The following is a 16,151-nucleotide window of genomic DNA, read 5'->3' as shown; positions in this document are numbered from 1 at the left end:
TCTGATGACTTAAAGCTGACCTTAAAAGCCCACAGTTTTTACTTCAGGTTTAAAAACTCCACAGGAAAAATACATTTAAGACACCCACGAGAGACAGCCTCCCACCCAGGAAAAACTTAAACACACGCTGCCCTCTTACTTTAGCAAGATTTTGTGCTAAATTTCATTTCTGCGTCTGTAAAAGATAGGGTGGTTTTGCCTTTAAAAATTTAGTAGGCAACTAAACTGAACATTATACACAGTAAGCATCTTAGTATTTTATTCGTTGCATCTTTTATACAGAATAAGCTTCACTGATACTTAATTCACTGCAGTATTCTCCTGATGTAGCAATAAAAGATTACATTATAAACACGGAACAAAATTTTTACTTGAATTTTTTTTAAATGTGTGCAATTTTTGCAGTTGACAAACAGCATCACAATTACTGAAAAAAAATTAAAGAAGCACATAAACTATGGCCTGTTTTTTTAATCTCCAATTGATAGTTTTTCTATGTTTATCATAAATATGAGAAGCTAAACTCCAGCAACTAAAAATAAACATACCTATAAATTACTAGCAACCAGGATTAAAATAAATGAGAGAACATATAACAACAACAAAGTTTCTTTTCACTTAGGTTGACATCTGCGATCTATTTACACTATATGAGTTCAAATTCCACAAGATTATTAAGGGTAAGGATTTTTGAAACAACCTGTTAAGCATTACTTAAAATGGCACTTTTGTAACTCAGGTCTGGGATTTTAGAATTGCTAAAACAGTGAAAGACAATACACTGCAGTATGTCTATACCATTATAACATAAAAAAAGAAACTACTCCATAAAGTGTCACTGAGATGGCTCAATCAAAGTAATATACATTTGTATCTTTATCAAGATAGATATGGTAAAAATGCTCACATTAAAAAATATAGTTATTATTATTTGGATTTTCATTAAAACTAGAAGGGTCTACATGAGCCAAAGTATGAGGAATTTGGATATAATAACATGCTTCCTCATTTTATAGCACTAATAAAAATAATAATAGAGAAAGCTCTATTAAAAATCTTTAATAACCACAGTTCGATTTCCTAGTATATTTTAAAAACTTTACTATGTGGGTGTATGTGCATGCATGTCTGCATAAACACACAAACAGATAAAAAAACTCCAAGTGTATATATTACACATACACACATGTCCACATTCCTGCATACAACAGTTCCATAATGCAACAGTATGCAGGGACTCTTCCATGTGACAAGCAGGTGCCACATGCCATGCTTTCTTATTTCTCTATGTTTATCCAATAAATATAATAACCCTTTCATATTTGGCTGAATGGAAGTGTTAAGATTCTTAAAAATAATGGTGATTTAGCCATTTAGCCACAGCATCATACATAAAGAAATGGTACTGCAAATACTGCTGATCAAAAGTTCAACATGAAAGTTTATAATGAAATGGAATGTAAATTATTCTAAAAATTAGTATCCAAAGATTAGTTAAATATTATGGCAAAAAACTTGGAATTTATAGAAAGTTTAAAATGTAATTCACATTACAAAGACTGGAGATACTTTATAGATGGAATTTTTAAATATGGATATGACTGGCATTTATTCTTAAGCTTACTTCTATTAGAAATAGACTTGTTTCCTGTACAGGTGATGCTTTGTCTATGCCATATACAGTAGAAAAATAAATTCTTTAGCAACCTAGAAATAGTTTATAAAACTCTTGAAGTTTCATTTTCTTCGCTAAACATGCCAAGATTAGACTGAAAACTATAAATAAAAGCTATATAGACAACAGGTAAAGTAGAACAAGTTAGGAATACTACAATTTACAGGACAGACTTTATTGTACTCTTAGTTCCTGTGTGCTTTGCAATAGGAATAGGGTTGACTTTTCTTTTTCGTTTATGTTTTCTTAAAAAAGATAATTACTTGCAAGAATATAACACGATATCAAGATAATTTATAATATACATGTACTTCAAACAGCAGCCAGGTTTATGGTATCTCAGTAATCTAGAATGATAATCCAAGTCATTAGAAGTACAATACCTAGGACATAAGTGGGAAAGGCAATTTTTTATTTTGGGAAAATGGAGCAAATCAATCTCTTAATAAAAGCCTTAATTCTCAAAATCATCTATGTACTATAATACATACAAGACGCTCTTAAATCTTGTTATAAGTGAAGATTACAACAGTGACCATCATAAAGCTTTTTTTTTAAACTACACAAAACATTCTAGCAGCTGAATGAGCCAAAACTTTCTTCTTTGCAGACCTAAAAAGGTACATTTTGAGCATGAAAGAAAAAAGCTGCTATGAAAAGTCTCACAGGTAGTGTTTATCTATGGTCTCCCCTTTGCTACAATTTGTAACCTTCTAATTTTTTTACCACTATCAAAATATTTAACCAAAAGATTTGTTTAAATTAAGCAGCATTCTTTTACAGCAAAATTTGTACCAATATAAAAGTAAAATAAATGAAAAAAGATAATTTAAAAATACGGTGAAAGAAAAAAAAGAGTCATTTGAAATTTTAGTACAACATACCACAGGAAAAAAATATGAATACAATTTTATGTGATTTTATATATACACACTCCAAAGAGGTTAATTGTCAGTACCCAAAGTATTTATTGCCATGTATTAGCAATGCATTTTTGTATATCTTTAGAGGGTCACATAAAAATAGATTTAAAGAATAGATTAATTGAAGTCCTAGATTAAAACATTGTTTGGTTTAGAGAATTTTACTACAACAAAAGTCATGTTTATGTATGAAAAGTTATATAACCTTATATGAAAAATGTCATGAACTATTTTCTAAACACTACATGTATTCCCAAGTGGGAAAAATTAAAATATCTAAAATATATTAGATTAAGTTTACAAGACCATCAATGATCTTTTAAACATGCAGCTGTTTACAGAATTAACAGTTTTACAAAATGTTTAGTTTGGTAATGGAACATAAAGAAATAAGTAGGCAACATCAAAATTTTTGTACATATTTGAAACTCACTTTTACAACAAGCATGTCCTTGGTATTGTGCTGTAAGAAATAATAAGCAAGTTCACCCACCCTTAAACTGTCCACAGGTTTACTTATATGTAAAGATGGATGGTGAGGGATCGTAAAATTCTCAACAGTGCATTTTGCATTCTTCCATAAACCACCCTAAGCATAAAGTCACATAAGTAGCCAGGAGATTACAAAATAAACTATAGCTGGGCTTTAGTTGTTTACACAGAATGCTTGAATGTGAAGAAAATTGCCAAAAATAGCATGTTAAATAACAAAAAACAGCCATAAAGCAGGCTGTAAGCACTGAATGTTTCATAAATGTAATTTTTTTTAATCATTTAATTTCTATAGAAAAATTTTTATTCACAATATATTGTGACAAACCGTCACAGGAATGATATAGTGATTGCAATAAGGTATCATGCAGCAGCAGCTTTGTACTTTATAGCTATTTTTGCTTTTAAAAATTAAACCTCTCCAGTCATGCTTATCACATAGTTTTTATCTGCAGCGTGTACAAATGAGGAACACAGTACGGGATATAACAAAAAGATGTCCAGTCAGCTGGATGGGAATTATTTTCCATAAATATGAAGTACATTACTGTATCCTGAAACATGCATGTCTATAGCTTGTCTCTACTGTCCAGCGCCAGGCTGCCTGCAATCATCATCTCTATATAATGCCCAGAGGGTCTGCTGGTAACTGCGACTGTATCAGCTGAGGCTGCAGCGGGGGTGGCAGCTGCAGGGGTACCATGGGTTCCACCATCTGCACTGGGTTGGAAGGTGGTGGCTGACAAGCCACTGGGTTGGGTGCTTCTACAATCTCGCCGTTGTAAAAGAAAAACTGACATTGTTGAATGAAGGTCTCTATAACTGATTGGTGGATTTTGGTGGTAGAAAGAAACTCTCTGTTTTCAAAATCAGGTCTCATCAAAGTAGGCCAGAAACAAATTGATAAGTTATCAGCAGTCATATAGTTGGTCTTATATTGCTGACTAACCCTGAAATGAGAATGATACACACAGAGTGAATTAAAACCAGTATGCAATCAACTAGAAATATTCTTGAATATTTTATGCAATTTTCCAGATTTGGATAGTTAACTAATATAAATCTGATTAAGCTTTTAATCAAGAAAGAAATTGAACATTCCACTAGCATTTTGAACCGACAATAATAAACAAACTGAAACAGGTTCTTCACTTATTAGCAAAATTCACTATTGCAATACTATTACCAAACAAAAACCTTCAAAGGATAACAAACCATCCTGTCATCAAATTTATCATCTACAAGTAAATATCCTATTCAGAAAAACAAAATGCTTTCCACAGCAATAGGCTAGAAATGGCCAGGGTATTTTGATTTCTAAAATATTCTGCATTCTTAACTGACATCATAATTTTATCTAGACATTATTACTGAGAGATACATGAAAAATCATGTGTTAATACATCTGGCAAACACCTAAGATATGCATTCAGCTGGGAACAGGCATTTCCTATATTACAGTAGGTATCACAAAGGCAGCAGAGCTGCAATTGTCATGCAGAAATAGGAAGAAAATAAAACTTCAGAAATTTGTCAGTTAGAATTTTGATGATTAACAAGAGCAGCCCACAAGAATTTCTGACAGCTGGCTGTAGTCCATAGACTGAAGAGCTGTGAAAGTCATAGTAAACACTAGAATTAACACTCTAAGAAAATATTTCCACTCATTTACAATGCATGTGTAATGGTAAAGATAAAGAATAAAAAATAGTGTGAAGGTATATAAATGCTCTTCTCAATCTGTTTGAATAAGTTTGGTGCAAAGGACATTTGGATACTATTTCTGAGTGACAGTAAAATTCATCATCACTTTGCTAAAAAATTACATTTTAAATTCATTTCCAGATCAAAGAATCAATGTAAGCTTCATTTTGCTTAGCACTATTATTAACATGCTGTATCCTCACCATCATCAGACTAAATAAAGGAAGTAATGGGAACATACGACTAGATGTGAGAAAAAAAAGAAAGGCACTGCACCTTTTCCCCAATAACAGCTCACAACCAGATTAAACAAAATGAACAATCAACTCCATCCCCTCCTGTGCTTCAACTTTACCTTTGTACATTCTAAGAGTAAACAAAACCCTGCCAAACCTGTATGTTGGTCTCCTACCAAACTTTCTCTAACTACCTTAGAATCTTCTTCTAAGTGCACAGCAAGTGCTCATTTACCTTCTATGTACACTCAAAATTAAAAATTACGTGTCTCTCTTGATCCTGTCCACTTCCTCCACTGCCAAGTCTCAGGAACTTCAGATTGTAAACCCTTTCTGATCAGACTTTAAAAACTGTACACTGGTATTTTCCCAGACTTCAGAAGCATATTATGCCATATTAGTCCTTGTGTATGAAGGGTCTTGTTACGAAAGAACGTGTATAAAACACAACTAGTATCAAAAAGCCCAATGTCAATCCAACACTATTTTGTTTTAAAAGCTCACTTCTGCCTACAGTTAATTAACCACAATTACCTGAAATGCTCAGAAAGGTGCTTATAACACTAATGAAAAATTCATCTCACTGTTGCCATTTATTAAATTCTCATGATTACAGGTCTCATACTATGTGTATAATACTTGTATTTTTTGTTTCAACAACCAGGTCTTGTGCTTGTGGACAAACCAAAAATAATATAAATCACCAATCATTACTAACTATACAACAATAGCAGATATTTTACTGTAATTATGTAAGATGTAAAAGCAAAGCATCTAAAACATTAGCTTGTGATGAGAGCTCTTTCATCATGTAGAAGATGCTTTACCTCATCAAATGAACAATTCATTTGGCAAACAACATTTCCATTTTAATTATATACCAGCAGTATTTTACCACAAATTAGTCTCTTAAAAATAAATACAAACTGTCAAGAATTTAGTTTCAAGTTGCATTTAAGATTCTGTACACAGCTGTATCCACCTCTTTCTATATATGCAATTGCTTACATCCCAGTAGATTTCTTGCTGAATGGAATGCAACTACCTGACACTGCAAATGAGACAAAAAATGACCGCCTTTCTTTAAGGAAACATCATTTCGTTATTAGCAACCTGCAATGTAAATCATGCATCATTAATAGAGAGAGGACCAGACCAGAAAGTCTAATGTACATCACTTATGTTCTCCAGTAAATTCCATTATTAATAGGTTTCATTTGTTTGTAGATATTAGAACCTACTCAGGAATTTTTAAAATTATGTTTAGTTCTTTTACTTGCATCAAGCCAGGTATGAGACATTGTACATTCAACTGTGTGTGCTATGCCAAGAGGTGACCAGATGAAGACTTTTGACAGTTCCAAGACTGCCACTCTTCCACAAATATTTCTATCAGGTTGATTAAGAATTAACTTTTTAGGTAAGTAATATAAGAATTAACTTTTTAGGTAAGTAATAACTGTGTCAAGTCTGAGAAGTTTAGTTTTACTTTAGATACTTGCAAGCACATCTTGAGGTTCTGTAATATGGACATTTGTTCATTGATATGGTTTTATCTATTTTAGGGCTGAATTTGTATTAGAGAAGAGTACAATGGAAAATTTGATCCATTTCCCTGACAAGGAAAATGGACAACTTTATATAAAGGTTAAGCAAGCTGAACATGTGAAGGAGAGAAGTGTAAAAGTAGGCACCTAAATTCCAAAATCTTACACGTTCTGTGGAAAGTGCAAATAGAGAGTACCTACAGTCTCCCTGTTGACAAAGTAGGAAAGTTCAAGGTTCTTATTTCTACTCCTGTACTACAAGCTCAGTTAAATCTTTACAACTACCTGCAGAAGAGAGACAAGAAAGTCCTGATGGACAACAAAGTGAGCAGGAGTCAGCCAGGTGACCCTGTGGCCAAGGCAGCCAACAGCACCCTAGGCTGCATTAGGAGTGCTGCCAGCAGGTCGGGGGAGCTCTAGACCTGCTCTCTGCTCAGCACTGCAAAGGCCACGTCTGGAGTCTGGGATGCAGCTCTGGACTCTCCAGCACAACAGACATATGAACACACTGGAGTGAGCCCAATGAAGGGACATTAGGAAGAAGATTATTAAGAGATCAAAGATCCCTCAGGTAAGGAAAAGCTGAGAATGTTAAGATTGTTTAGCCAGGGAAAGTCTTATCATTGGTTGTAAAGAAGATTAATTAAAACTCTTCTGAGTGGTGGTCAGTGACAGGACAAAAAGCAACAGGCACAAACACCCACAGGAAATTCTCTTAGCATAAGAAAACACTTTCTACTGTGAGGATGACTGAGCACTGAAACAGGCTGTTCTGAGAGATTGGAGTCTAACTTCTTGGAGATACTGAAAACCTAATTGGACACCATCCTGGGCAATCTGTTGCAATTGACTCTGTTTTGTTCAACACCATTGCTTTGACAATCTCCAAAGATACCTTATAACCTGAACAATAATATAGTTTATCTCATTCGGTGGATTTCAGAGAATAATTTCATTTTAGCTGAATAAGAAGCACGAGTAAACTGCTCTTTTTCTCTCTTTTTATGACAATATTCTACACAAAAAGGCACAGATTATGATGTGATATACATCTATTAATACTATTTTAGTAAATATGAAAATAACTTTTAAATATAAAAACTCTTAATTTTGTGCAAGAAACAAAATTTAAGAAGCAAATGAAAACAATTTATTGTTACTTACAGCTCTGTTCTACATTTAACTACATTCTACATTCAGCACAGGGTTTAGGGTCTATATTATAGATTTTGATTGAAGCTAGCCCTGTTTTGGCAGGAGGGGGAAAGGGGAATGGGGGGAGAGAGTGCACAGGGTTTAGGCTCTATATTTTAGATTTTGATTGAAGCTAGCCCTGTTTTGGCAGGAGGGGGAAAGGGGGATCAGGGAAGAGGGTGTTTAGGCCAAATGACTCAAATTCCTTAAAACCTAGATTAGTCTATAATTTGAATAGTTATTACTTCCTGGGGGGGGAGGGTCTGTAACAGTTATAATTAGGTGCATAGTTATTATTAGGTGAAGTTATTCTTTCAAGCTTTTATTATGTACAGCATTCTTATAACTTTATAGTAGCAATGATGCCAGATAAATATATGTCAAAAATATGAGAGAAACAAACCTATAAGGCTTTATTAATCAACTGTAACTCCTAATTTCTTTTTCCACATTTTCAATTCTAGTAGAATAGATAATTCGTTGTTAAAAACACAATCTTTATTGCAACTGTTACAACTTAAACAAAATTGAAAAATACTAAACCTGTTTAGATGTGTTATTATGTATCTGAAGACATCATAGTTCACTGGGTGGAATTTCTTCACAATCTCTTTTAGCTCATGTAGCCGTTCCGTCTTATCCATGATTTCTGTAGAAATAAGTGACATTTCCTGACACATCTAGAAAGCCATACTGAATAAAGTGTTGCTAAGTGTTTTTCCTAGTATAATGGTACAGGTAACCCACAGCGAAATATCAAGTGAGAAAACATTTAATAAAATTCCTATTTCCATAGAGTAACTTTTTTATTATAGAGTTTGTCCTGGTTACTCTAAGCCCACTAAGTACACCCACTGCAAGTTTAACTAAGCACAAAAATATTTTTCTGAATTTAAGCAGAATTATTTCTCTCTGTTCAGCAAATAATTACTTGACTAGCTTACTGCTGGCTTGTAGAATAACAATGTGACAGGGTCATTTCTTGTTAGAGTTCCCTCTGCTTCCAAAATGTTGTGACAGAAAGACATTCACATGAGCTGAGAATATTCTGAAACGCACAGTTATTCAAATAATAAAAAAAATTTCATATAGGGCTGGTGCAGCTATTTTAAATATGCTGCCTAAAGAAGAACAGGGATTCTTCACGGGCCCAAAGTTCATTATTCATGCTTCAAACAGGAAATAACCAACATGTAGGAAAGATATATGAAATAAAGCAACAATTTTATTTAAAAAAAAACAGAGTAATGCTGTGAATCCATACATTCTGCAGAATATGCTTCTAATCAATGACAATTCATATCATAAAAAGGAATATAAGTTCCCTTCTATTACTTGACAGCATTGCTAAAAAGAACTTTGATCTACCCTAATACCGTAGAAAATATGTTAAATACAGAGCAATATATCCCAAATATCAATTTAGAGCAGTATTAATGGCATTTTAATACAGTAATTACACTTATATTCTAAGCTATTATATATTTTGACTGGAATTTAACTGTTATACTTTTAAGAAAAAATAAAACCAAAGTAACTACATTAAACAAGCAATATGCCTGAAAAGCACAGCAGAAATAGCTATTTACAGATAACATCAGAAATGACAAAATTTCTAATGGGCTATATATTAATCAAGTCCAGGCCCAAGCCTTAGGCTTACACCAGTTCTTCCATGTTTTGAAATACTTTGGAATACTGTACATCACAGTCATACTCTTGAAAATGTGTGGTGGTTGTTCTGTGGAACAGCGCAATGCCAATATGAGACACTCAATTCAAAGACAGGGATACTATGAAATGTGTGAAAAAGGTTTGTAAGGCAAAGGCAAACAAAACTAAGCATCTCATAAGAGTTCCAAAAGAATTTGAAAAAAAATCTAAGTGAATTAGAGAATTACCATAATATCCCATAGATGTGTCTGGTTTTTAAAGCCTATTTTGAATGTAAGAATTCATTAATTCAAGGGGTTTTTCCCATTAACAACTGCAAAGCTGCTCCAAGAGCTTTCATCATTTTGATCACCTAACAAGAAATGGAAAAAAGTAGATGTCTCTGAATTAGATTTTCTAGGAAAAGGAGAAATAAGATATAAACTTATTTTGAAAAATAAGTGTATTACATTCATCTCATCATATATAGTTCTTCTAATTTTAAAGAATTTTAAAAAATAGGTGTGTCTAAGGAATTTTAAAAAATATTCTGTGCAGATAGCCCTTTCAATTTCCAATGAAATAAAAATTGCAATAAGGGCAATGGAAATACCACAAATAAATCAAGAAAAGGTTGTTAATCACTTACTTGATGTTTCTAACAACTCTTGATGCAAAGAGTAAGGAACTAATGGATCTGGCAGATCTGCAAAAAAAGCTTTCAGAGCCCCAGCCACAGCATTCACTGTTACTCCCATTGATTCTAGACTGATATTATGATCTGCAAAACAAAATTTAAAAAATAGCAGTGTAAGTAAAACCTACTGTTATCATTCCTTACAGTACTTTATGAAGACAAGAATTTATTCAAAACATTGAAAACTAAAATTTTGCTAAATGATTATTAAATAAGGAAGGAAAAGGTAAACCTATTGACAAGCTGCTATCACACCAACCCACAAAAAATCAAATATAAGAAAATCTGACAGTACAACACAACAGTAGAAGATCAGAAGAATAAAGTTGTCTAATTCTCCATGAAGACTTGAATGATTTTGTATTTGTCATTAACTGGCTTCTGATTAATCAATTTTGCCCAGTAAGGAGTTATAAATTCTATTTCCCAAAATGCTGCTAAACAGCAAAGCATAAAGAAATAGCACATTTATTTTCTTTAACACCTAGGAGATATTTCACAATTTTTCACAGACTCAACTTTATGATTCAACAATTTTTTAATAAAGATTTTCATTTTAAAATATAAACACATAAAAGTGAACAGTCTAAACTACCAATCACATTTCATTATATTCTACATGACAAAGGCTGTATTAGAAGTTGTTCAGACTGAATTGTTAATGCGTGTTATTCAAGAGAGCTTTCACTAAAGAATTACTGTTTGTGGGGCATAAGAAGCAGAAGTGAATGCCTTAATGCCTAGGGCTGATGAATTGTTAACACAAGGAGCAGCTAAGACTGCACTTAAACTCTTTCAAACCTTCAAATACCACCTAGATAGTATTTTAACAGCAATTAAGCCAGCTGCAACAAGATTCCCCTCCTATCCTTGGAGCTTCACTGGTAATAACCTGGACTATACCAATACAACCCACCAGACCATTAAGGACACAGTGCTATGGAATTTGGTTTGAAAGTGCAATCCTTTTATATTGCACTGTGATAAATCTATGGAGAATTCATGTCCTGTTTTAGCTTTACATAATAAAATCTCTGATTACCTTGATCAAACTGTTTTTGAATGTTGTCTTGATCTGTTTTATTCCCACTAACACGGTACAGGCCTTCAGTACATAATCCTTAGAAGAGGAGGAAAAATAAATATTAAAAAGCAAGTTTATATACTATAAAGCAAAGCAGAACCAGTTGTAACTACTAATTCAGAAATCAAAAGTAGGAATACATTTCTTAAGTGCCTAAAAAGTTAACACATTAACCATTACAGCAATATAGGAATACCAAAACACAAACTGTCAGTTGTCTATTGAGTCCATCATTCCCTTTAACATGAATGAGAGGAAATTACATTGTAGGAGAACAAGACTCTGACGCAGATATTTGTTGAATCATGTAGCCAAAATTATTCTCTTACTGATCTCTATTAGACTGTATCGTTTTTTAAATAATCAAAAACCTAAGTTCTGTGGTACCCACAACATTTACGTTTTCAAAAACTGTCTTTACAGTTTGGGCTTAAAAGTTTATTATGGTAAGCAACAACACACTAAAAATACTCTGCAAGGTAGAAAAAAACCAGGCATTTGTAAATGAATCCTGATCTTTTAATTTTATGTGTAACACTCTCCTGTATGTGACAAGAACCTAATCTTTCAACATGCTTTCCCTTTTACCATTTATATTTTATAAACTTCGAATCCATTTCTCTTCACTTCTTATCTAAGGTAAATTATCCCATCATTTACAAGTCTTTCTTTAAGGGATGGGAGAAAAGGAGAAAGGTGTTAAGAAGCAGAGGTTCCCCAAGCTTCTCATTATTACTTTGTTTTACCACACCTTACAGAGTCACCCTAATTCCATCAGCCGTTCAAGGTAAACATTGAACAGTCCACCTTAATTATGCGCACACACACACACTCCACTCCAATGACTATGCTTCCTACCACACTGCTATCTTTTTTTGCCCACAGTTACTCACAGAATGAAAGAGTCCATCCCGATAATCACACCATTACTAAAGATATTCTTGTTTTCAAATTTAGAACCTATTAAGCAATATCAACAATTTATAGTTCTTTATATCTTCAAGTTACCTTTATGGGTGCAAAATTATCTATGTACTAGATCTTTCTAACACTACATGGGTTTATTAAAAATTCACAGGTTTCGCACGGCTTTATGAAATCTCTTGGCCTTTTGCCATCATAGGCCAATAACTGAATGCATTCTAGATCATCAGATCAATACTTAACTGTTCTGTCACACTACAATCCACGAATGTGTCTTCTAAGTTACCAGGAAACATTAAGAATCTTATGACAATGTTCAAAGTAAACTTGACCAGTTCATACAGCTGGGATATTTTTCACAATTTCACATGCCTCTTCTAACTCATTATTTCCTTCTTAATGTCTCAACAACTCAACATGTCTCTTCACTGGCAGCATCAAGGCTTATTTAGTAAGCATTTCTTCCATAAACTTTCATGTCCATCATTTAGCTTTCCAATTCCATAGCCAAGGGTTTTCCTCTTGTAAATATACACCTGAGCAGTCCTTTCAAAAAGCCTGAGCCTTGTTCACTGATATCCTTGAACACCACTAAAAGGTAGAATTTGGTGGCACAGAACAGAAAGTAGTTTCAATGATACAGTGACTTCCACATCTTGAAAGGAATTTCAAACCTGCCTTCAAAAAAAAAATCCCAAATGTGTTACACATGATCACAGCCAGAAACACTTTACATTCCTCTTCCGGAAACTAAATAAATACAACAGACCACTGGTAGATGAGAACAAGCTATGATCAAGTTTCTCTTTGTCTAGTATGAGAGAATTCTCTGTTGGAGACCTTATAGGTCCAGGACAGTCTTTGTTTTATCCAATTACTATTCAATATCTTTCTGTCAATTTTGAAGTGATCACAGAAGGAATTCTCAGGAGATGATCTAGTGCAACCTAATGTGCAAAATAACAGTCAACACCGAAATCAGATTTGGGAGCTTATCTAAACTTCCCTTTAATATCTCCAATTTACCCCACAATCTCTCTGCATAACCTGAACCAGTGTTTTAATAATTTTCAGAGCAAAAGTATTCCCTTTCTTTCTAATCAGAATCTCCTATGTTAATGACATTGTACTTCAGTTCTTTAGCCTGCCTGCACCTAATCAGTAATCTCTTCATAGGTATGGGAAGCCTCCTCTGGGTATCTCCTCAGCTTCTTTATCTCCAAGCTGAAGAAACCCACTTATTAATAACTCCAGCCCCTGACCCTCTTTTGCTAAACTCAAGTTTGTCAACACCCTTCCTGCAGTATTTCAGATGACGTCCAATCAGTGTAGAGTAAAAATTAGTAACCACTTCTACTGCTGTAGTGCCTGCCCCTTCTACTGGGAAAATCCAATACAGAAGGCATGATCAGCCTATTCTCCACCACGACCACAAGATCCTTTTCATTAGCACCGGTATGGACCCAGTCAAGTGCTCAGCATGTACTACTGCAGGGGTTTAGTCCCTGCAATTCTAGTTGAATGGCCTGGCTTTGTCCTCACTGAATTCCCTCAGGTACCATCCCATTCCTCCAGCTTGTCTACGTTCCCTTCAGCAGAAGCCCTGGTCTTAAATACATTACCCACACCACCCACTCTGGAATCACTCACCAACTTGATGAGGGTACAAAATGCATTGTAGTGCTATTTAAACCAGGATCACAAGTAAAAGAGTCATGGCCTGTGTACATTTTTTGCTAAACGTAAAGTTTCACGGGCAGCTGAGTCAACTTAACTGAACAATATGACTGAAAACAATGGTCTCACTCCCCACTTCACCGATCACTGCTTCTGTCCTTCCCTTGCTCCTGCTCCCTGCCTTGCACTTAGCAGCTGTAATACTACACAGCAGGACTTTTAACATTTTACAGGTTTTCAGAATGGTGAATTCCACCAATTCAGAAACATCTGACAAATGCCCAAAATGAAAAGTGACAGAAACTTATACACCAGGCCAAGGGGGTTTCTGTTCTCTCTGTCCAACACAACACACTCCTAAAACCCTCCAGCTCTCCCAAGCCCCTCGAATAAAAGGGGAGGTAATCAATCTTGAATTTCTCAATTTTCCAGACACTAGGAATATATTTCAATAATGTACCTGACTTTTTTTACTGCAACAAGTACTGCTGACTTATTTTCTTTGCCTATTTCTACCAAACCTCATTCTCTGGAGATAAACTTTGCCTTATCTATAATGTCAATGTAAAAATCTAGCCTTTACAGGAGATTCAGCACAAAAGACCATGGTGTAAGCTAGGTTTGAAGGAAATTTAAAGGTGGCAATATTCTTTTACTTGAATTACCTCCAAAACTGTAAATTTCCCCACATCACAAAAATGGCCTCAATATCAAAATTAGTAATTACTGCATGTATACCGAGTACACAATTTTTAATTTCTCTCACAGCACTCCATAGGAACCATTTGAGATAGCAACATTTAGCTCTGTCTAATTCCTTCCTCCATCTTTATTCTATTCCTTGTCTCAAAACTGAGTAACTAAATTATTAAAACAAATTATTATAATAAGCTTCTCTTTGCTAAATTATTTAATGTACAATTAACACTCTGTTAATGTTATCAGTTTTCTATGAAATATGGAATCTAAAATTTATAATCTGGTCAATGAAGTACACGGATAGCAATATTCAAGAAAAAAATGTAAAACATTTGAAAGCTCAGAGGAAAAAAAAATATTAAAATACTGATATTAAAGTTGAGAATTATCAAGAACTAAATGTACTCAATGGCAAAACTGCTAGTATTTGTAATGTTAATTTGATGTCTCCTTCCTTGGCAAAACAGAATGAAATGTAATCTATACCAAATTTTTCACCAATGCATGAACAAATACAAAAAGTAAACCCAAAATGCAAAAAATTACCAAAATATTAAAAAAAACCCTGATATGCTAATAGAATCAGTTAGCATAAGTCATCTTGCCTGAATTATTTTAAGTTTGGGAAAACTTAAAAATCAACAACAGTAAGTGTTAACTAGTACACAAACAGTCCATGGAATAGTTCATCATTAAGTACGAGGTGTGTGTAACAGCATAAAAACATTACCAACAAAACATTCGAGTGACAAAGCTGGCATAAATATGTACACATTTCACACTTACAATTGGACATTCAATAAATATTTTTCCATTATACTGCAATACAAAATTCAAACCATATCAACATTTTGTTGAAGACATAAAATTACCCTTCAGAAATCTGCTCCTCTCTGTCAGAGTACTAAATATCTACCTTATTCTCTCCATGACAATTCTTAGAGAAACACAGAACTCATGCAATTCATACAGCATGCTTCAAAAAGTATCTCAATTCTGCTACCTGTATTTGAAAAAATGAATTGTACTAAAAAGGTAATGGTCAACATTGGATTTTCTTATTTAAAAACAGCAGGTAATCTTTTTTTCTAGCAGATCTTAGCATAGTACCATTACCTGTATACTCAAACAGCCACTACAGTTTTCTTAAAAATCAAAACTCTAGTTTCCTGGCTAAAGACATTTCCATAAACCTAGTTTACAAAAAACCAATACATTTCAAAAGTTCATTTCAAATAATGCAACAAAATGAAGTTCTCTTCAGTCCATCAGGAGAAAGCAAAAAGCAGACCAGAACACCTATATCATCAAAATACTCTTTTGGAAGCCCATAACCAAAAATAGCTACCAATGACAGTCAATTGAAGTAGTTGCCCTCATGGGCAGGTTAAAAACTGATTTGCAAAGGATGTGACAGAGGTAAAAGCAAACGAATATCATACATGTCACTAATGACAGGAAAGTTCTCATATGGTCTGTAAAAGGTTACAGATAAGACCACTATATCTTTACCAAAAAATCAGGTTTTTTGAAAGCATTATATATTTATACCAAGATGTTTAGTGAAAAACTTGGTAATTCATCATTGACAAGTTACTTACCTGAAAGGACAAAAAAATCTTTTGATCAATTTGTTCAGTGAACCA

General features: G+C 33.8%; 1 protein-coding gene across 1 annotated transcript in view; it reads right to left on the bottom strand.

Annotated features, from left to right (window-relative positions):
* Positions 1-237: 237 nt before the first annotated feature.
* Positions 238-16,151, bottom strand: part of ARHGAP5 (Rho GTPase activating protein 5) — a 44,383-nt gene continuing 28,469 nt past the window's right edge. The window contains exons 5-8 of the mRNA XM_038137374.1: positions 11,164-11,241; positions 10,074-10,205; positions 8,315-8,420; positions 238-4,040 (exon numbers count right to left, since the gene is read on the bottom strand). Of these exons, the coding sequence (XP_037993302.1) occupies positions 3,710-4,040; positions 8,315-8,420; positions 10,074-10,205; positions 11,164-11,241 (647 nt within the window). The 3' untranslated portion in view covers positions 238-3,709. The remainder of the gene's footprint in view (positions 4,041-8,314; positions 8,421-10,073; positions 10,206-11,163; positions 11,242-16,151) is intronic.

This window comes from Motacilla alba, chromosome 5 (genome assembly GCF_015832195.1).
Source record: "Motacilla alba alba isolate MOTALB_02 chromosome 5, Motacilla_alba_V1.0_pri, whole genome shotgun sequence".
NCBI classification, from domain to species: Eukaryota; Metazoa; Chordata; class Aves; order Passeriformes; family Motacillidae; genus Motacilla; species Motacilla alba.
Note: the sequence above shows the minus strand (reverse complement) of the source record. Positions and strands in the feature narration are given on the sequence as shown.